Raw genomic sequence first — 22,404 nt, 5'->3', positions numbered from 1 at the left:
AGGATTAAAAGCATCAGTTCTCACATCATGCCTAGGCTGTCAGTCAATACTAAAGTTCCTCTTACCCAGGTAGAAAACACAATCCCAAAGAAGCTGCAGAACTTGTTCTGGGCCCACAGCAGGTAAGTGAAGGGCTGAGGCATGCATACCCAGAACTGCTTTGTGCCTGACACCTTTTCAGGAAGGGAAGCTAGGGGGACATGTTGGATTTGGCTGTTGTCTTTTAAAATAGCCACATCGAGGGGCACCTGGCTGGCTCAGTTGGTGGAGCATTGGACTCTTGATCCTGGGGTCATGAGTTCAAGTCCCCTGTTGGTGGTAGGGCCCACTTAAAATTTAAACAAATGAATAGTCACATTTAACCACCTGACCAGTCTAACTTCACTGAGCAAAGCATCATGCTAACCTCAGGGCTACAAGGTGAGGAAGACATGATGCCTGCCTTTTGCCTTTTAGGAGTTTATAATCAATCAAGAGAGGGAGCCTCAGTGTTGTGTGAAGAGTCACACTGTAATAAGTTTGTGACTCATGGGGGTATATTCAAAGCACTACAGGAACATGGGGAAGAATGAATGACGTGGAGTGTGGGGTGGGGTTAAGGGAGGCTTCCCAGAGAAAATGACATTTCTGCCAGCTCCTGGGGCTCATCTGAAGGAGAAGGCAGTAGACAGTCAATTCCAGGGTACAGCCTCCAGAGAAACATGGAGCTGTGAGGCTCGTGGGTCAGCATGGCCCAGTGTGGCTGGAAGTGGGGGTGCCTATTGGTAGGAGAGGAGCAGATGACAGTGGGAGATGAGATGAGCATGAGCTCACAGAGCAACCACAGGTGGCATATGTGATCACTGGGTGAGCCACCTAAAGCAGAAGTAGGCAAAGTGTGGCCTTTGGGCCAAACCCAGCCCTCTGCTTGTTTTTGTAAATAAAGTTTTATTGGAACACAACCAATCTTTGTTTATGTACTCTCTATGGTTCCTTCTGGGATAGACACAGGGATCACATGGCCCACAAAGCCAAAAATATTTTCTTATTTGACCCTTTTAAGAAGGTTTGCTGATCCCTGGATTAAGGATTTGAACTATTCATTTGGATTTCTGCAATTGACCCAAACGCACATGGTCAGGCTTTCTCTATATACTCCTACGGTCTCTATGTGGCATCATCTTAAACCTTCTCCTTCCCCATCATGGACAATTAGTGGTTTATCTGTCTCATAAACTTGTCCGGACATCTCTTTCACAATCCCAAATTTTATGTCTTCCTTTATTCTATTTCTTATTTTAGGGCCACATACTTTCCTCTGCTGACATCGTTCTGAGCCTCCCATCCCACCAGCAGAAGCTCATCACTCAACTGTGAGTCATTTTGCTTCCTTTGCCTCCTCCCCAAGTTCTTCATAAATTTTTGTACCACTTTTAGAATGCTGCTGAAAATCGATTTTTTTCACTTGCTGCGACCGCTTTCAAATCCCGTGCTTTGACAAATAGCTATTCCTCCGCAAAAAGGCTCCCTTAGTTTTACAAAGCCCTTGGAAAATACAAGGTATACCCACCAGCATTTACAGAACAGAAACGGGAAGAAATAATCATGCTTTTCCGATCTGCCACACTAAAGGATTTCTTTTACGAGGAAATCCCCTTATACATTGAAAACCAAATTTGAGCTATAAAATTTAAATTTGCACATGACTTTCTAGGGGGTACATCTCTGATATGCAACAAGGAGTGTGATTATTGTTTAATTAACCACTTGCAATAGCATCAAAGAGGGCAGTCAGAGTTGTAAAAGCTGCTTTTTATGGTATGTAGTACATATTACTACTGGGATCCAAATCCCAGCACTGCCCCTTACTCATTGTGTTACCCTAAATTAATTACCCTCTCTGTACCTAAGCTTCCACATCTGCCCAAAAAAGGGGAAGGAAGGGATTATAACTAATCTATCTAACAGGGCTGTTGTTAGGATTGAATGGGACAAAGTATTAAAAATGGTGAAGTAGTGCCTGGCCTATAGAAAACACCTAGCCTATGTTAGCTACTACTATAATAGGCTTCTTAGGTTTCTTTCTTTCCTTCAACAGCACAAAGAATAAGAACAACAGCACCATGGGACCTGACGGGTGTTCCTGAGCATGGAGTAAGTTTTTACCTTCTGTCTTTCCGATTCCCTACTTAGGGATGCTTTCCTCCCACACTCCTGGCCCAGCTGGTTTGGGCGGGATCAACCTCAATGCCGGGCTCCAGGGATTGGCACGTGATCCAGACCTAAGCCAATCACAGTGGTTTACCTCTCCAGCACCCCCAAGGTGGGACAGTTGTACGGGGGCACGCGACCCAAGTGAGGCCAATGAGAACCAGGTCCCTGGCGCTAATGGAATGACGGGGACCCGAGCCTCTTTTTGTGTCAGGTAGACTATCAGCCGTCGCTGTTGGTGGCATCTTTAGTAGCCATTTATAAAATCTTCCTGGAAACAAAACCAACGCACAAAGAAACAGTTGTGGGAGGCAAAGGGGAACCATTCCCTGAAAAGGAACGCAAGCCCTCAGGTGCATATGGGTTACTCTGGACTGTCCAGTTCCCCGTGCCGATGTTTGAAGCTTATGCCAACTTTGAGCTGAGTTTTCTGTCACTTGCATCCCAAAAGTTCTGATACATACTAATGAGTCCTCATGACCTACAGCAAGAATTGAACGCAAGTCTTGCTAATCTTGGTACTGCCGAGAAAGCATGGCCAAGAAGAGGGAAGAACTGAACTGTGATCTTGGTTCTGTCTTTAGCCAGTTGGGGATTGCTGGGAAGACAGTTTCATCTTTCTGGGTCCCGGTGTGCTTTTATGTCAAGTGAGAGAGGTGAGTGAAAATCAATCTCTAAGATCCTTTTTCAGTTCTAACATTCTATGAGTCTCTATTATGCCTGGATTCCTTTCAGTTGCGAATGCTGTGGTATAATTGGTTACTGATTCTCATATTTTCCTGCTTCTTTCCGTTTCAACTTTAAAAATACCCTATTAGACCCTCAGTCTCTATACTCCAAGTGTTTATTCCTTTCCCTTCAATTCCTTCTAAGGAAAATATATTTATTTTTGTATACTTGGGTATAATGATCCCATTTTCTTCTCATTTCTATATTTTTAAATCTAATTAAGGTGATAAGTTCCTTGAGGGTTGAAACTAGAGTTTTCCTGTGGGTGTAAACATTATTTTTTTTTAATTGGCAACCAAGCTGCCAGTTTTTACAGAGCAGCAGGATATGGGTTTTAAGTAATGTAAGCAGGAAATGGGTCTCCAGCCCACACAAAATAAATGCAAAAGTACTGATTTACCCTGAGTCCACATCTGGCTTACTCATTTATAATTTCAGCCTAGACTAAAATTCTCCCACAGAACTTCAGTGTGACAGCCATGTCTACAGAATGTCAGACCAAAAATGTTGTGTCAGGGGATCATCCTGTGAGTCTCACTTACACATATAAAAAAATCTGGCTATTTCAGGGCAATGCCATGCTTTTCTCTTCAATGGCAGGGTTGGGGGGCCTGAGCTAAGTGAATATTAGCTCTGTATCTTCACATTCGTTGACTTTAAGTAATTCAAGAGCTCTAAAGTGTGGAGGGATCAAAGAGAACTGGCTGGGATGTGGTCAACTGACCCATCATCCACACACACAAATTTCTGGAGAAAGAAAAAAAAAAAAAAAACTCTCCCAGGAGGGATTGGCAGGATGCTTCCCTGTCTGATGACCCAGTCCATTCTTGTTCATCAGGACCCTAAATACGAACAAGGCCCCAACTTCAACTGCTTTAAGGGGCACCTCTTGGCAAATACAAGAAAATTAGCTGGAGGCAGAGGTTTTAGGGTTGGTTGGTTTAGCAATTCAATAATGCCATTCACGGCCCTATTTCTGTCTGTCTTTCCACTCTTCCATCCATAGTGCCTGCTTTGTCCTAGAGGTGACTTCCCTTGGAGTTGGAGGATAGCTAGTAGGAGCACTTGGGGGCTACTTGCTTCCTTGTTCTCATGCATCAGGAACTGTCCCAATATTCTAAGCATGCGTTTTTTTGTTCTCTTTGGGTCATTTTATTAGGACAAAATTTCAAATTTGCTCAGAAGTTACAAGAATAGTACAAAGAAGCCCTGTACACCCTTCATCTGATTCACAATTCCTAGTATATAATAATATACAACAGTATATTACAATGCTATAATCTACAGTCCATGTTCAGATTTCACTCACTGTCCCAATAAGGTCCTTTATAGCTATTTTTCTCTCTGACCCAGGATCCAATCTGGATTATTGCATTGTATATAACTGGCATGTCTCTCTTAATCTGGAATAGTCTTTCAGTCTGTCTTTGCCACTCATAATCTTGGCATTTTTGAAGGCCACAATTTTTTCTTAAAGTGGGTTATTTGCGTTCTTATTATTGAATTTTCAGAGATTTGTATATTCTAGATACAAGCCTAAATCAGATGTGCAATTTGTAAATACTTTCTCCTAGGGTGTGCCTTGTGTTTTCATTCATTTCACAGTATCTGTTGAAGAGCAGACATTTCTTATTTTGATCAGGACTAATTTATCTTGTTCTCTTTTATGGATACTAAGCACAAGTTTTGAATTCATTCTCATTGGACTGGCCTAGGTTACAAATTCACACCACGAACCAGTAACAGAATATGACAAGCTGGGACACAGAATAGGATGCCTGGCTTGAGTCGGCTCAATTATTCCCAATCCTGCTGTTTTTTTCCTCAAGCATAGAAACCCAAGAAATGGAAAAGCATATTAAACCCTGGGTACATTTAGGAAAGGTGAAGTGTGGAATGGATGCTGGGCAACATCCTCTAGAAGCTGCTCCAGGAAAAAGCCAGTCCACCAGCTGAGCACCCTCAGAGCAGTGCTGCTTGGTTCTGGGGCCTTTCCCTCCTCAGTCTCCCCACCACCCAATGGCCACACTTTCCAGTTCCAAAATCCAAGAGCCTCTGTCCTGTAACATGCATCTTTGAACCAGCCTGTAAGATCATGGGTGAAGTACCCGGCTTTTTTTTTCTTTCTTTCTTTTTTTTTTTTAAGAAAGAGCATGCACGAGCTGGGGTGGGAGTGTGGCGGGATGGGCAGAGGAAGCGGGAGAAAGGATCTCAAGCAGACTCCCCGCTGAGAGCAGAGACTGATGAAGGGCTCCATCTCCCAACCCTGAGATCATGACCTGAGCCTAAATCAAGAGTCAATTCCTTGACTGAGCCATCCAGGGGCCCTGGTATCTGGCTTTTTGTCTCATACTTTTAGAGGGCAGGGGCCATGTCTCAGGCACCCCCAGCGCCCCCTTACACCACGAGCCCAGTGCCTCACTCACAGTCTGCCTTCACCAAATCCCCAAGTCATGGGCTGAATGAAGAAGCAGCAATCACATTGAGTGCTTCACCCGGCACACAGACCTAGGTCTTCCTTAGGCCTGCCTGAGCCAAGCCATTTCTTGTCACTTTCATGTCTCCTCCATGTGAAAGCACCAAAGAGAGAAATGTAAGTAATGAGGTTTTTTGGAGTGTACATACTGTCTGTATTAAATGATGTATATTTCAAGTCCCCATTATCAGATAGATGTTTATGGACCGCTAATTTTTAATTTACTAAAATGTTCTCTTTTGCATTAAAAAAATGTATAATTATTTGGAGGAGGAGGTGGCTGGGAGGAAAAAAGGCTAAATCAAGTTTGGAAAAATGCCAACGCACTGAGTTTCTAAATATTTCTCCCACAACAGAAATTTTATGCCCCCCCTTCCCTCTGAAAAAGGGCTGACTATTACTACCATTAATATCCATGCCTCTCGTCTCATTTTGTTTTCACGGATACAGGCAAAACTTCTTGTTTCCACTGTCAGGATGGGGGAAATGGAGTCTCTAAGTGGCTGTACGATATACCTGAGATCCTAGTGGCCCCAAAGCCCACGGGGAGTTAGTACCATTCTGGAATACAAATCTGCCATCCACAACACACAGCTCCTGCCTTTTCCGCAACTGCCACTCCAGTTTTATCTGAAGATCCCCACAATTCTTCTGTTTTCCTGCCCCTTCTGTTTACACCTAGCCTTGGCAATCTATCCTGAGTGTCACGTCTGAGTTCCATGAACCCTGTCCTCCATGACTTGATTTTGGAAGCTGAGCAAATCATATTTATAGATAAGGCAAAGACAGAAAAAAAGTTTTTTGAGCCTCCACTTACATTCTTTGGACATTCCCACTTCAAAGCACTTCTGGAGTCGACAGTATTGGCATCGATTCCTGGTGACTTTATTAATAACACAGTTCTTATCTCGGTGACAAGTGTAAATCATGTTCTTCTGAATACTTCTGCGGAAAAAGCCCTGCAAGCAAGCAAGAAGATGAGAAGACTAAGTAAAACTACCAAGTTTCATGAGAAATCAAAACCAGCCTTATCAATGCATTGATTGCTCCGTCTGAGTCATGAAGTGATGGCAGCAGAAAAATTAACTTATTTGAGCCTTATAATCCTTGTGAAATAGTAATAGTCAGCTCTCCCTTTGTTTCAAATCAGAAAGCCCCTTTTAATCAAAACTAGACATGACCGTTATTATCTTGCTGAAGGAAAAATGAATACCAAGCTAATTCACTTGGAGAACATTATGCAGAGCTGGGTTCCCTCCAAACAGGCTTAACTTCATAAGCAGCTCCCTTTCTGGCCAGAAAAATTCAGGTGAGCCCACTATCAAGAAACCCAGTATAAGAGGCATCACATCTGCAAAAGAAATGGTAAGATTCAGGGAAGAATGAGGTCTTCTCAAGAAAGTCTTTTCCACTTTTCCCCCACATATTTAGCTCATTACAACATCTAAAATATGATTTAATTTACAGAGTGTTTAGAAAAATATCCAAGGTTGGAAACAAGGCAAAAAAAGGCCTGCCCACTTAATGGCACATTGGAGTGGTGCTGTCCAAAATGGTAGCCATGAATGACACAGAGCTTTTTAAACGAAAATTAATAAAAATGAAATAAAATTTAAAAATTGATTCCTCAGTTGCACTAGCCACATTGCAAATGCTCAAGAGCCACATATAGCTCAGGGCTACCACACCAGACAGCACGTGTATGGGAGATCTTCATCATGGCCAAAAGTTCTGTGGGGCAGCACGGTTCTGCAGCATTAGCGTTTTGACAAGCTTACCTAAGAGTCATCTGACACTCTTGGGAAATGTAACTTTGTTTGACTTACTCTTTACGATGGATTGGACACAGGCTCTGTAAAGACTGTAAAAGGCTGGTAAATTACAAATCTATTTGTTAAGGATAGGTGCAAAGATTTCTGTCTGGCTGAAATATAACCAAAGAGTATTGTTTTATTGCCTTGTAGGACATTAACCGGTTTTGTATCTGACTCTGCAGTCTGAGCCCAGCATTCTTTCCTCCTTTCACCGTTATCTACACCAAGCAATCTACCTAGCCACCTAGATATTTTGCTCAAATCCTCCTTTGAACCAGCTTTGCCATCCTGCTATTTCTCTCATTCTTGAGTTCAATAAATCTTCAACTATGTGCTTACTGAATATTTGAATGAGTTGTTACTTCTCAACTTTCTGAAAATTATATTTTGTCACAAGCAGCAGTTTGTCCCAATTTTTGTGAAAAGCTGATGAAATAGAGCAGACTGTAGGCTCATGAGCACATGGTGGCCACCTTCTCCTCTTCGTTCTCCTCATGTCTCCCACATGGTTTTGCAGACAATGGATAATCAAGGGCTGCTTGTTACTCCACAGATGAATGAGCAGTGAGTGAAGGGCATACCTGCTATCTTTTCTCTCTCCTAATTGCCCGACAAAAACCTCTATATTGCTAGCAGTATTAAGAGCAGGGAGCTTTACCTTCTCAACTGTGTTGTGACTTTTACCTACATTAGCAACAATTCTGTTGGATGTTAAGAAACACACCACCGAATGTGCTAAACAGCACATAAGACTCACCATCTGAGTTCAACTTTCCTTGTAGTGCATTAACACTCCAGGAACCAGAACTAAAAACATTTAGAGGTAAAGCACATTAACAAAGAAAGCTCACGTAACACACATTGTTTAGGATATTTACGTGGGCACCCTAGGATTTTAATGTCTAAATAAACATATTTTTACTGGCATGGTTCAACTGTAAACGCCTGGAAATCTTGTTTAAGGTTGCAACTCCTGTCACATCCCAGACACACACATTTTCCAAGAAAACACAGTTTATTTTGGTACCTCTGGAGCTACAAATATGCTCCAAATCTAAAATAACAGGTTACCGATACTCCGAGCCTCTAATAGAAAATCTGTGCAGAGTGGTCACCTCAAACATATCTTTTCATGCAAAAAATATACCTACAGGACACTTTTGGCTGCCAGATGTACAAACTCAATTTACAGAAACTGCACTGCTCTCCTGCCAAGAGACACTGACCCAAAGGAAGATCCAGTCTTTTCTGCATGTGTGAAACCAGTGAGGTATGGACAAAGGTGACCTCCTCCATTTATTAAAAAGCCAAATATTCAGTTCAGCAAATTCTTAGTGAGTGACCAAGAGAGGGAGAAAAACAATCTCATGATACACAAATGAAAGAAGAGAGAAGTAAAGAACTTTCTACGTCATTAGTTATCCACTCAGTCTGCTTTAGTAACAATGTCGGCAGAAACTAAATAGGTCTTCTTGGTTTTCCAATCAGATTTTTGGCTAGATATCAGGAGAAGGTCTAAGTTTCAGTAAATCATTTCCACCATGGTAGACTACTTGCTGACTAACATATATGCTGGGAGGTATTTTCATACATGGATTGGGTAAACAGAAAAGCCCTCTGAGGCCAAAGAGAGGTTTGCATTCTACAAGTCCTCCTCCTAGGAGATGTGGGATATTATTTTTTAAGCCGTATTTCCTCGTAGACCACTGCTTTGAGGCTTTAGGGACCTAATGTGTGCCTGTGTGTGACCCGGGAGCCCCATGCCACCTCAATTCTATCAACTCAGTATTTTTACTTGTTGACTCTTCCTTTTATTTTTAACATTACTTAAAATGGAGGGAGACCTTTAGTCTCTGGCTTCATTTGAAAACCAGCACTGACTGTCAATATTAAAAGGCAAATATAACACAAATAAAATGAAAGTCAAGCAAAATAATAATCAGATATTATTTCGCTCTCACTGGATACTGGATCTGCTAAGGGCTGAGAACCCCAGACTGTCACTTCTCGCTGAAAAGGGAGCTAAGCAAATGTTAGAGACAGATTGGCACTGACTTGAGACTTCCTCTTTGAGGAATTCAGAGAAAATGTTTCTCATTACGTGGTTCAGTGAGATAGAGAGCCATGAACCTGTGCCACCTAAAATTGGAAGCCTCATGCTTTGAGAAATAAAACTGCAACCCAATCTTGTCACACGTAAAAATGGGCTTTTGAAGTGCTGAATCCAAAGGGTGATAGTCCTTTAAGCAAGTGGATGGGCAGAGACACATCTAGAGGGGAAAACCCTGAGAAGTTGAGCATGTAAAAGGAAGGATTTGGTCCCATTGGGAGGAGCAGTCTGGGGGGTGGGGGGAAGAGGAAGAGAGAAGAGGTAGGAGGCAGGAGAGGAAGAGCTGTGGAGAGGAAGTCCAGGGGCTGGATCCCAGCCGCTTCATGACCACTGTGTGGCCTTGGGCAACTCAGCCCAAGGAGGTGAAGCTCTCTCGTCTCCTCAGTGAGGGGCTTGGGTGGCTGATTTGCAAGATCCTTTCCAGATGTACATTTCTGGGATTCCAAGTGTGTCATCACACCAGAGAGTGACAAGGTGGGATGCCTTGAAAGTGAGAATGAAGGAGTTTCTGTGAGCAAGGAAGGGGTGGTGTTTGAAGACTAAGGAAGAATAGGTCCCCCCCCCGTACGGGCAAAAACGGCAATTTGCGAGGGACTAGTCTAGGGTTACTGACACCACAACTTTATTCTTTTTTTGCGGGGGGGGGGGCATGGGGGAGGGGCAGAGGGAGCGGGAAAGAGAGAATCTTAAGCAGGCTCCATGCTCAGTGCAAGCAGGACACAGGGCTTGATCTCACAACTCTGAGATTATGACCTGAGCAGAAATCAAGAGTTGGACACTTAACTGGCTGAGCCACCCAGGCACCCCCACAATTTTATTCTCACTTTCCTGAAACATCCTTTTCCCAGTAAACCCAGAAAAGTTCTGTCTTCAAGATGTATGTCACCTCATCCAGGAAGCCTTCTCTGACTGATCCCAGCACACATAAATGCTTCCTCTTCTAGGTAACCTTGGTATTTGCTTATCTTTCTATATTATTCCGATTCAAGTATAATATTTAAAATATTAAACAATAGTACTGTTCACTTCGGAGGATACATGGGCAACATGGGGGAAAGCCAGGCTGTGGCCAGCGGTCATAGCCTCGGGGAGCCAAATGGGTATCACAGATTTCTACAACTGGGTGTCACAGTACCACCAGCAAGTGTGACTTCTTCCTTGCTGATGCCCTGACAGAGAAACAAGGATATGGAGACAGCTTTCCCAGAACTAAAGTGGGCAGGTTGTTGGGCTCCCACGTGGCCTCAAAGCAGTGTTTAAGGTGCCTTCCCTGGAACCAAGACTGTGGACTTGGGCAGCGGTAGGGAAAGACTGGAGGCAGTGGTTATTCGACAGATGGTAGGAAAGTACTTCAGTTATTTCAACACCTAATAAAACCGTATGGGTGCATATTAGCTGAATATCCCCAGTACTGGGACAGGGAATTTACATGGTAGATAGTCAATAAATAGTTGTTAAATGAACGAATGATGATGCCCTCAGCTCTAATCAGAGACAGAGTGAGAATCCTGGATGTACTATACCTTAATTCCATAAAATATTCCTCCATAGTAATGCATTCCCTGAGGATGATATTGTCTGTACTGAAGAAAGTGAGCAGCCGGGTTTCTCAGAAGTTAGTAGAAGATCCACTGGTTTGACACGTAATCAGCTTAGACAGTCAAGACTTCTGTTGGTTAGCCATGTTAACCATCATTAACATGGATTCGTGTTGGCTAGCTATGATTTCTGTTGTTGATCACAACTTCTGTTGCTTAATCTTGATTTCTCTAATTATGACTTTTGGTGGTAAATCAGGACTCCTGTGATTGGTGAGAAACACAACTAACACTCTAGCTACTTAAATCAAGAAGAGAGATCTGCACCACAAACTGAGTTCAGGGTTTTCTGACCACAGTTTTTCTAAGCTTTCTTACCTCATGCTCTTCTATTCTTGCTATCAAGGAACTGGGATCCAAGCAAATGAGAAGAAAAAAATACTCCTCTGGTGGCAAAGGCCACATATGCACTGGAGTGATTTGCTTTGTGTCTTAGCCATAATCCCAGAAGGCCCACTGCCTACTCAGGTCACTTCTGTTTCCCCTGGGGGATATGAGGTACCATTATTCTATCTAATTCTCTCTTACCTACAGTGCAGACACACCCCTAGATCCAAAGGAAAGGTAACCATCTCTTTTAAATCTGAATGTTCTCCTGTCCCTAAATATATAAAATTCATAATTACCTTGGTAGACTAGTCCTATGTCCCAAATCTACCAAGGACATAGAGAAAAGTGGCTCATTGCCCTCCCTGCTTCACGTTTTGATCTGAGGGTAACTTCGGCCACCTTATCTCCTCTTAACATTCTCAAATCATTTCTCTAATTCTGATAATTTTTTTTTGTTCTATTCTTCCGTGGACCACGTTTCAACTTCTGGTTTTCAGATGTCATCACATAATATTCCCTACCGTCTCTCAAATAGAGTGCTTTTTGTTGGTGTAGAGACTAGCTTGGTGATTAAGAACTGGACATTAGCTCGAGTACCTGTGGATCTGAATTCTGACTCTGCTGCTTACTACATGTGGGACGTTAAGTGAGTTACTGGAAGGCCCGTTTCCTCATTGAGGATAAGGAAAGCACCTACACTTCATGGGATTACCTAGTGCACCCAGTTAAGTAAGGGACACATATAAAGTATGAAGCCAATGCCCAGCACATAGCAAGTACCCAGTGAATGGTAGCTTTTGTTATTGATGAAACCTTCTCTTTCCAAAGCCCTCTTCTGGAAAACTTCCAATACACATTTTGTATTTAAAATAAAGACTCCCGGATAGGAAAGAACACTGTTCTGAATCTCTGAACAATACAGACTATTGTGGGTAGACAACCTCGTGATTCCAACGGCCATCTCTATATATACTCATTCCCGTACTGATTCATTCATCCAATGCCAATTAACTGGAGTGGATGTGGTGCGTTCTCCTGGGGCATACAAAGATACAGAAAGCATGGTTCCTGCTCTTTCTCAATGTTACCAGGAACGTAAAATCAAGTGACTACTCTAGCAGATGCCACCACGCAGTGTGGTAAGAACTTTTAATGGAAGCAGAAAGTGAAAAAGTGCCCAGTAGAGTGCCTGGCACATAGCAGGCCCACTGAAAATATTTACTGAGTAAAGGCCATAAGAATTCAAAGGAGTTAGAAGGGAGTTGGCCCCAGATTCCAGCTTTAATGAAGGGGCAGGCTTCGAACGGCAAGCTTCCCCTCCAGGAACAGCTCAGCTTTGCCAAGATCCCAGGTGAGGACGTACAGGGAAGGGGCCGTGGTCCAGGTTGGCAGAGATGTATATGATGGGCTGTGTGTGTGCAAGACACAGCAGAAAGAGCAGTTTGACAATCAGACTAGGCAGGATCTAGATGGCCATGTCGGGCATTTACTGGGGAAGTACTCACTCTTCTGTGCAGCAGAAGGCTAGGGTCAGAATTATAATCTGCCAAGATTGTTCAGGAGGCTTTGAATCACGGATTTCCTCATGCATTAATTTAACACATACTACAGTGGATAGTGAGCTCTGGATATGAATACAAATACCTGTACCCCCGAACCTGCCCTCAGGTCTGGTCAGGAATGTAACCCAAGAATCCTTGATTTCTGAAATAACAGCGCAATCTGCTGACTCCCATTTAATCATAAAGTTACTTATGAGAATTCATAGTGCAGTGTTTCGAATGGCAGTAGCTTTTTAGGCCTACAGCCATTCACATCAGGTTCAACATGTGTGAAATGTGTCGTGATAGTTTGAAGAAAGGCACTAAGTAAAAACTTATTTCTTGGGGAGCCTGAGTGGCTCAGCTGGCTGGGCATCTGCCTTCAGCTCAGGTCATGATCCCAGGATCTTGGGATTGAGCCCCACATCGGGCTCCCTGCTCAGCGGGGAGCCTGCTTCTCCCTCTGCCTGCTGCTCCCTCTGCTTATGCTCTTTCTCTCTGTCTTAAATAAATAAAATCTTTAAAGAACCCCCCCAGAAAAGAACCCCCCCCAAACCTTATTTCTTGTATTTAAAAACAACAACAACAACAACCCGGCCACTCGGCACTGTATCAGTCATAAAAAGCACTGGATCAGGAGAAATCTTTTGCAGAGTTAATTCCTATCCCATGCAAAGTTCAAAAGGGTAATTTCTCCTTCTAGAGTGAAAGAAGAGAGAGACAATGAGGAGCGTTACTTCGTCGTTCTCCCTCAGTCATGAAAGGGAAAATATTTCCACTCCATCTCGCTCAGAAGGTAACCAGGTGGCCGCCCGCGGTCGTCGTGCGCCCAGGCCAGCAGGGCTGGAGCCCGGTGAAGGGCGGCCTCAGGCCAGCACAGAGCTGCAATTCCCATTTCCAGCCAGAAGCAAAGATGCTGCCAGTGGGAGGTGAGCATGGAATACTCCCATCACGGCTACTTTGGGAAACACGGTTTTCAGTCCAGGAAACACGTTGCCTTAAGCAAACAAAAAACACCCTCTGGAGCGAGTGGAAGTCTCTGCGTGACAATGTCTGAAAAGTTATTAATAGCAAGATTTGTGGGGGAGAAAGAGAAAAGTGAAGACCTTTTCACCCCACTGAAAGACAATGGGTGAGAGGGAGGGAGAAAGTAGAAAAACAGCCTACTATTTTGATGACAAACAGAGTTTCCTCCTGAGCAGGGAGGGTGGGCACGAATGTAACTCAAAGGCCACTGAGCGAGTTAGGGAGGGGGCCGCGCTTGGGGCCATGGAAAGGAAAACAACCTAAGATTCATATTCCAAACAAGAAAGTTGAGTTGTCCCAAGGGGTAGAGGCTCAGAGTTGTTTATTTTTTTTTTCTTAAAAAAAAAAAAAATCCTGACAGAACAAGATCCCACTGTTGGGAATTGAGTAAAGATGAATGAATGACAGTAGTGAAGCCTGCGTGCTCTGCTGTTTAGTAGCCCTGGTTTCCAGAAGGTCCATCATTCCACGGTGCCTCTTGCCTGCTAACTGGGAAAGTGTCTCCTGTCCCTTCACTTAGAATCTGACCACAGATTTTAGGCCTGTCTCCTTCCAAGTTCCTTGGACCTGAAGCTTCTTTGGCACGTTTCCTCTTCTCTAGGCTAGCAAGGCAAGCCTTTATCTTGGGAGAGGTCTAGAAAGATGGTACTAAGAAGGCAATGACGACAGATTCAGCAAAAGCATCATCTCTGTGGGAACCAGTCATTCTGGAAGAGGGTGATGATGGCATTGTCCTGGACTTTGTCAGGTGAACCCCGAGAGCTCAACCTCCAGAGACCCAGAGGCCAGTGCTCTCGTTCCTTTTAATCCCCAATTAATTAAAACTCCCTGGGAAGGAACACCAATGAATAGGCAGTTCTTAACTGAGAACCTGAACTCACAACATCAGAAAATCACGATCTAAACTTGCAAAGTTTTCAGTGTCCCAAGAAGGGCACCGAGCCATACATTCAGTTCACAGTGTTCTTTCTTTTAGAGTAATATGACCCAGGGAAAAAAATGCTACTAGGTAACATAAACTGGAAACCAACAGTAAGGAGAGATTAATCAGTTGTATAAAATGTCTTTTAATTTTGGTGAAAACATGTCTTCTTAGATTTCAAAAACATGACCTTGGATAAAATAACTTTTTTTAAGTGATCAGCTATCCTATGGGTCTGATTATCATAACTCCACTCTAATCCACAGGTCTGGGGGCCAATAACCTCCAAACACAATTTTTGGGGAGAGAGTTTCATAAGGCAGACCCACATTGATAGTTAAACTGGCTGTTTTCAAAAAGTGAAGGGATCTGTTCTGGGCAGGGCTGGCCTGTTCTCGGAAGGGCCTCGTGCTCGGTTACTGCCCTGCTGTCACAGTCTTGAAATTCTGAATAATTTTTGAACAAGAGCCCAGCATTTTCACTTTGTATTGGGTCCTGCCAATTAAGGAGCCAGCCTGGCTCTAGAATCCCAACTATTCTCTACCTAAAGGTTTCCAAAGTGTTAACCTTTGTGAGGACGTTGGAAGTTTTGGGTAATCTCCTTCTCTGGTTGACCTCCAAGCTAGTTTTAAGACTGTAAATGAGACAGAATTATAAAAGTCTACCACAGTCACACTTACGCCAGGATCTCTTTGGGGGTGCTTCCGAACAAGTCCACCACTCTAGGAAGAGCCAGAAAGGAACACCATTTGGGAAGCATTTTATGTTTCACTATTGGGCTTTGTTTCCCACATGGGTAAGGGACTTTGGAGGGGGCTGGGAGGACCAGGAAGAATATGAAGAACTTTTTCAGAATTGGATACAGTGTCCTCCCAAATAACATATATATTTAGGTGCAAGTTCAGGAGGGTGCCCAGAAGCTCATTCATATACCTCCGAGATGTCTCTGACCCCCACTTGGGAGCCATTGACATAAAGAGTGAATTAGAAAGAAGGTGAAGAATCTGAGGTCAAGTAGTACATCTGTTACCCAGAGCATTTCTGTACAGCAGGTTAAATATTATCAATACTGTATCTTGGGGACCACTGCCCCTCTTCTCAAATTTTGAGTTGAGATATGGTAGGGAGAAAAAAACCTTAAGAAAGGAAAAAAGTCTGAAATGGATGGTTTCACTGAGCTCCACATAGCTTTCTTTAAATCTGGTCTTGAAATAAAAAAGAGAATTCACTTTAAACCAACTAAAGACATCTGTTTTCTAGATTACTTGGGTCAGTTATTTTGTCCCCTTCCACGGTGAAACCCATAGTTACCAATTTATTATCAGGATTACTCTAAATATAACTGGGCAAGAAGCCAATGCATTTTAAGTTTTCTAGTTCTCAAATATTTTACTGAGAAAATGCACCAAAATGGCTCCTCAGCTACAGCCCAGGAGTTAGCAGACCCCAGGTGCTTTGAGAATTACTAAATCTCATCTGCACCCAAATTCAAGAACCTCATCTGGACTGAAAGGGGTGGGGGTGGGGGTTGGGGCAAGCAGAAGGAGACAGAGCCAAAAAATGCTCAAATATGCTTAAACCCTTTGCAGAGGAGCATAAATTTTTAAATCTCTTTTAGAAGTTTGGTATGCAACATTTCACCATCAACAAAGCCAGGTCTTAGCTCTGTCATGACACACTGATGACAACGTATATCACCATGACAACTCTGCGTATCACATAATTCAAAAGCCTTTCACAGAACCCAATAATCCTCATGCACTTATATTCTTTCATAATGCTAAGAAGGACCTCAATTAGAAAAGAAAAAAACAAAAAATGCTTGTCCACAACTTGTTGCCCTTTTTCCAAGGAAATTTAATTTCCAGGGCCATTCTGGGATTTTCTCACTGGAATCTCTCTTGCTTATGTTGTAGGTGGTTACATCCCAAATCCGAATTGAAAAGGAAGAAATCACAGAGGATGTGGGAGCAGGTGGGAAGCTGGTCAGGCATTTACAGTTAGGTCTTCAGGAGTCTGACAACTATAAAATTATGGGCATTTATCAGATGCAGCCTTCTGCTTCTCCTCACCACAGACACTGCTCAGACAGTGCAAAAATCTCACTCACAGTTTATTGAGAAAATACTGCTGAAGCTCCACCTCTCAAAATGCATTCTGTCCTTGTATGGAAAGGCCGTGGTGACTTCAGGCAAAGACCTGACACGTTGTATTAGCCCAAACCCACAGCATCTAAACAATGACATCATCAGCAAAATCATTTAGAGCCCACCGGCCCTCAATGTGGGCCTTCTGTGTACCCGCACTTAGCCAGGTCCCCCAAACCTACAGTGTTCTCTTTCACCTCTGTACCTTTACACATGCTGTTCCCTAGGCCTCAAAAGTCCTTTCCCTGCCTTGTTCATGCCCACTCATGCTCCAATATAGCATCAGGCACCTGTGAATCACATACCACCATACCAGCACACACTCTGTTGTAACATTCTTGGTACAATATCGATCCTTGCACCTCTTTCTTCCTGGAAGCAGGAATCCTTGGAGGGTGTTATCTTAATCATCTTTGTGATGGAGTATATGCAAATTTTGTAATTAAAAAGTAACATGTTGCAAGTTATTTTGCTTTTTAAATATCATATGGAGATTCAGTGGAGGAAGGGGAGAAAAAGATGAGCAGAGAACCCTAACTTCAACAAATACAACCACCACCAAAATTCTTTTTTTTTTTTCCAAAGATTTATTTATTTGAGAGAGAGAGAATGAGAGAGAGCACGAGCGGGAAGAGGGTCACAGGGAGAAGCAGACTCCCTGCTGAGCAGGGAGCCCGATGTGGGACTCGATCCCGGGACTCCAGGAGCATGGCCTGAGCCGAAGGCAGTCGCTTAACCAACTGAGCCACCCAGGCTCCCACCACCACCAAAATTCTTTAAGTATAAGGGAAAAGGAAGGAGGAAGTTATATTTTCAATAGTAAACTCCAATATCATAATTCAGACAGCAATTCTAACTTCGTGATTTATCCCAACCTCCCTTCTTTCTTGTTCCAAATTAGCAAGAAATACGCCCAAATTTCACCCATAACTCCTCTTTCTTGATCTTTAAAATTAAAGTTGCTATATAATGTCAGCACAGTGCCTGGATTTGAAATTAAATAGATCCCCAATGTAAAAGGTAAAATTCTTTTAAACAACACGAACTTGACTGCAATTAAGCACGTTATAGCCTCCACCTCAGCACTGTGCTATATAAAAATCCACTTCTGGAGCTACTGCTGTGTTGAGGACCTTAACTTCTGTACTTTCTGTGCCTATTTTATAAGAGAAAATTTGGCAGAATACACACAATTAATTTTTAAGTGTTACTTCTCTGCGTTTCCATTTCATATCTGACTTTGGTTGATAAAAAAGAGGAGCAGTCTTTTGATTACACTGGAGAGAAGGGGAAAAATAGGCCCAGCGATAAAAGAGGTACCTGCCAATTAGTTAGATTGTTCTCCAGTTTTCAATTAAAGGCCGCCTAATGGATGTTGGGGGACCTGTTTTATTTTCCCGAGCAGAGCTCTTATTTTTAAACTCTTAGCTTCATTTTCCAAAATTGCTGGCTTTAGACAGAAGAAACATGTATCTTGAGTGAAAAGCTCTATGTTCTTCTTCTATTTCCTGTATCAAAATTATATTTCTCTCCTCAATGGCTACTTCCCATTTGGCTTCACAAAGCTCTGTTGCCCAGGATGGGTTTGCTAATGGACAGCAGTCCCTGATGTTGTACCCCGCTCTGGAAGATGGGGGGGGGGTCAGATCTGGCTCCCCCAGGCCAGTGAGGCTCATGAGGGAGTTTTGGGGGTGCTTCCTCCTATTTTTGCTCTCTTCAGATGATCATCCCCTGGAACTTTACTTACCCTCTTCAGTTTCTTCAAAAGGACAAGAAAAGAGAACTTAGGAGGGTGTGCTTATGTTGAACCCATCTGAAAGACCTTGCCTCTCCTAAGCATCGGCCTGTGCATGGAATTTGGGAATTATTTTCCTTAGATCAAACAGAAGTAAAAATTTCCTTGGACATGGTTGGCCTTCTTCCTTGGAACACACATGTTCTCAAGATTGATATTTTTATGCAGAGTATTCTCAAATGAATAATTAGGAGATGGCCACAGGCAGGTGTAGGAAAAAGAGTTGGGCTTCCATCAATCATGATCAAGCTACATTTAACCACCAAAGGACTGAATGACATTTTGTAAACAATTTAGCAGTTTTGTTTCTGTGGGACAGCTCTGTCCCTAGACCTCAGGGATCTGTGAAGGCAACACCCTTTACTGCCAACAGGAGTTACAGAAGCTGGATAAATTCTTCACGATTGGAACAAACACCCCTTCAGGGCTGCAAAAGCAGCCATGAATCACATGATCCTGGTAATCTGAGAGTTAATGTATCTATGGGGGGGAAGACCTAATGTATCTCATACTAATTCCTATTTGTTTTTAACATCACCTAAAGTTTACTTGGATCAGACCAAAGACGGCTGCAAGAGACACATCAGGACTGAACATTACACCTTAGCGGGCATCAGAATGGACCTTGTGAAAACACCAGGCAGTGACACAAAAGTAATATTTGAATCCTGCCAAGAAAACGGGAAGGGCTTTTAGGAGCCCCTCAGAAGGAGATTCTGAATTAATTTGTAATTTCAGGTTTCCTAATGGCTTTTATGAGCTTGCTTACCCAAAGTATTTCAGAGCATCATCTCTTTTAATTTTTTAATTTTTATCCGTGCTGTGCTCCAAAAATATGCCGATCTGAATCATTGCCCCCTCATCTTGTTATCTTAATAGGGGAAGGATAGAGTATCATGCCGGCCATTCCGCATTAGGTGTCCTCATTTACAGATTGAAGAAAAAAAAAAAAAAGTGCCGGACATAAATTATTTAAAATCTATTGTATCAGTGTGTGTTCTGTAAGCATTCACTACCGGCAAAGCAGACAGATTATTTTTCACTTTTAATTGTGTTGATACCTTATCTGCTTTGTTGAAAGTGGAGAGTGGTATGTGAAACCGCGTTACCCGCTGAGGAACAGAGAAGTGATGGGGTCTATTATTTAAAGCCAAAGTAACCCATTTAGTGGAAGTAGCTTCTAACACACTGCGAAGGAAGAGGAAACCTGGAGTTGCTATTTACGTTTGTAATGTGTGTCTATTACCGTGTCAAACATGAGCGAGGGTAGGACAGAGCCAGCTTCCTTAAAGAAGCTCTTGGCTGAGGGAGTCCATGACAGCACGCACATCACACCAGCATCCAGGCACAAAGGCACCCATTGTGTGGGAGTGACGGGGCGGCGGGGGGAGGTCACCAATCACCCCCACATTCCTCTACCCTCTGCCCTCCACTTCTCAGGTATGTGGTAAAAAGCAACATAAATCAGATGAGATCATCTCTAGGTATGCTTGAAGACGTTGTCCTAAAAAAAAAACATTCATGGCAATGAAAATATATTTAGGTAATAAAATTACTAACCTGGGCGCCTGGGTGGCTCAGTTGGTTAAGCGACTGCCTTCGGCTCAGGTCATGATCCTGGAGTCCCGGGATCGAGTCCCGCATCGGGCTCCCTGCTCAGCAGGGAGTCTGCTTCTCCCTCTGACCCTCCCCCCTCTCATGTGCTCTCTCTCTCTCATTCTCGCTCTCTCAAATAAATAAATAAAATCTTTAAAAAAAAAAATAAAATAAAATAAAATAAAATTACTAACCTGTGATTGGCACCTGACTGCAATGAAATCATACACAGGATACGAAGATTCATTACTAGAAATTCAAAATAAGCCCTAATGCTTCTCCTTGCTTTTGATCCCCAAAGGCCTTCATCAGAAAATGACCACAGGTAGGGGTGCTTGGGTGGCTCAGTCAGTTCTGGGTGTCCGATTCTTGGTTTCGGCTCAGGTCATGACCTCGGGGTCATGGGGTCGAGCCTGGCGTTGGGCTCCACACTCAGTGGGGAGTCTGCTCTCTCTCTCTCTCTCTCTGTCTCGCTCCCCCTGCCCCTCCCCTCACTCTCTCTCTCAAATAAAAAAATAAATCTTAAAAAAAAATGACCACAGGTACTAGGTATGTTAGTATGCTACCAAAAAGTAGCTCACACTCATCAGAATTTAAAATATTCCTTCAAAAGACAGCAACTCGGAATTCCTTTGGGTGAATCTCCAGATGAGTGGTAGAGTATATACAGATAATGACTAGCATTGTTCTGCTGTAGCTTATTAAGCTTGGAGACTTGTCATCACTCTTTAGCTTTTGTACCCTCCACACAAAATCCAGTGCCTACCCAGCTTTCAGTAAATATCTGCTCATACAGATGGGTGGAGGGTTGATGGGGAAATGACTCAGTTTGCCCAATATCCTCAGCCAGAATGGCAGACAGCTAAAAAGACAAGCACCCGAGTGCAAGTCTAAAGGGTGGTGGGCGAGTTTACACTCTGCCTTTCATCTGGCTTTGGGCCGTCTGGAGCAAACTACTGAACTGTCTTTACAGTTCCATTTCACACATTTGAAGTTATCTCTCTACCTTCTAGAGCTAACAGTTGAGATTTCCATGTGTCCGAACAAGGAAATACACATTCCTATGTCCCCACTATGAGCCTCAGGTCTGTACGTTTTGTGCGACGTGTCTGGTTTGGTAAGAAGCAAAGAGATGAAGAGAGCCAGACGTCTCCCAAATACGGGGCCTTTTCAGACAGAGTCCAAATCCAGCAAACAACTCCCTGCAAAACCACAGTCAATACCAGTCCACATAAATGGACCACATCACGTGTGATATTTGAGAGTTGCACTTCCACACCGTCAAATATAATCGATGACCACACACATCAGTGTGGGTCCAAAGTCAGCCACCACGCCGCACTTACTCTCCAAACCCCATCACCCCAATCCGGTGCGCGCTTCAAATTGAACTCCTGACCTTTCCTACAATTATCCCCAGAATCTAGACAGCCCCGTCATCACCTCAAGTCAGTGGATGAGAGGTACAGCACCAGGGATGCTCTGCCTCTGTTCCCGAAGGGAACGGGAGTGAGGGAGAGGTTCCTGCCTTCCTTTCCATCTGGTTTCTCCAATAAAAGGGAAAAAAATAAATGGAAATGAAAAGTATACAATTAAAAAAAATTACATTTAACTTCCTTTTGCTAATGTCTGTAAGATGATTTTTGGCCTGGCAAGAGATTCCAGATGGGCCGTGTAATGAATATAATTTAATACGAAAAACCGGAGTTCAAAGAAACACATTTTTCCAAGTCAGAAGGTTGTCTCACACTGTTTAATGCAAAACACCGGGACAAGTCATTGCATTTCTTTTCTTACTGCTCACTACTAGCCTTTAAACCTAGTATCAGTGTGGCCAGACCCGAAGCCATCAAAACCAGAAGCTGTCACTCACCGAGATGGGGCTGGCCCCTGTGCACGCTCAACCAAAGGGCCAGAGACCACTAACCAAGCAATGTGTTTTCCTCCGGGGTCTCAGAATTTATACCACCAATTACGGCCATAATGAGTGACCCAAGTTGACTTCCTAGGAGCAAGAATTAATTAAGCACAGTATTTCTTAGTAAAGAATGACATCTTTCCAAACGAGTTCTATAAGGTAGCCGTATTTTCTGAGAGTACTGTGCTTCCATGTACGATCCTTAATTGTTA

The 22,404-nt window shown here is 43.2% G+C and overlaps 1 protein-coding gene across 7 annotated transcripts in view; it reads right to left on the bottom strand.

Moving 5' to 3' along the window:
- RARB (retinoic acid receptor beta) overlaps positions 1–22,404 on the bottom strand; it is a 710,885-nt gene that overhangs the window by 90,199 nt on the left and 598,282 nt on the right. For all 7 annotated transcript variants that reach the window (XM_073900914.1, XM_073900933.1, XM_025883077.2 and 4 more), the window contains one exon: positions 6,213–6,354. In XM_073900914.1, the coding sequence (XP_073757015.1) occupies positions 6,213–6,354 (142 nt within the window). The remainder of the gene's footprint in view (positions 1–6,212; positions 6,355–22,404) is intronic.

The sequence above is a fragment of the Callorhinus ursinus genome, unplaced genomic scaffold (genome assembly GCF_003265705.2).
Source record: "Callorhinus ursinus isolate GAN/ISIS: 27379988/994484 unplaced genomic scaffold, GSC_fseal_2.0 scaffold1, whole genome shotgun sequence".
NCBI classification, from domain to species: domain Eukaryota; kingdom Metazoa; phylum Chordata; class Mammalia; order Carnivora; family Otariidae; genus Callorhinus; species Callorhinus ursinus.
The sequence above is the reverse complement of the archived record's forward strand: the minus strand, read 5'-3'. Positions and strand labels throughout refer to the sequence as shown.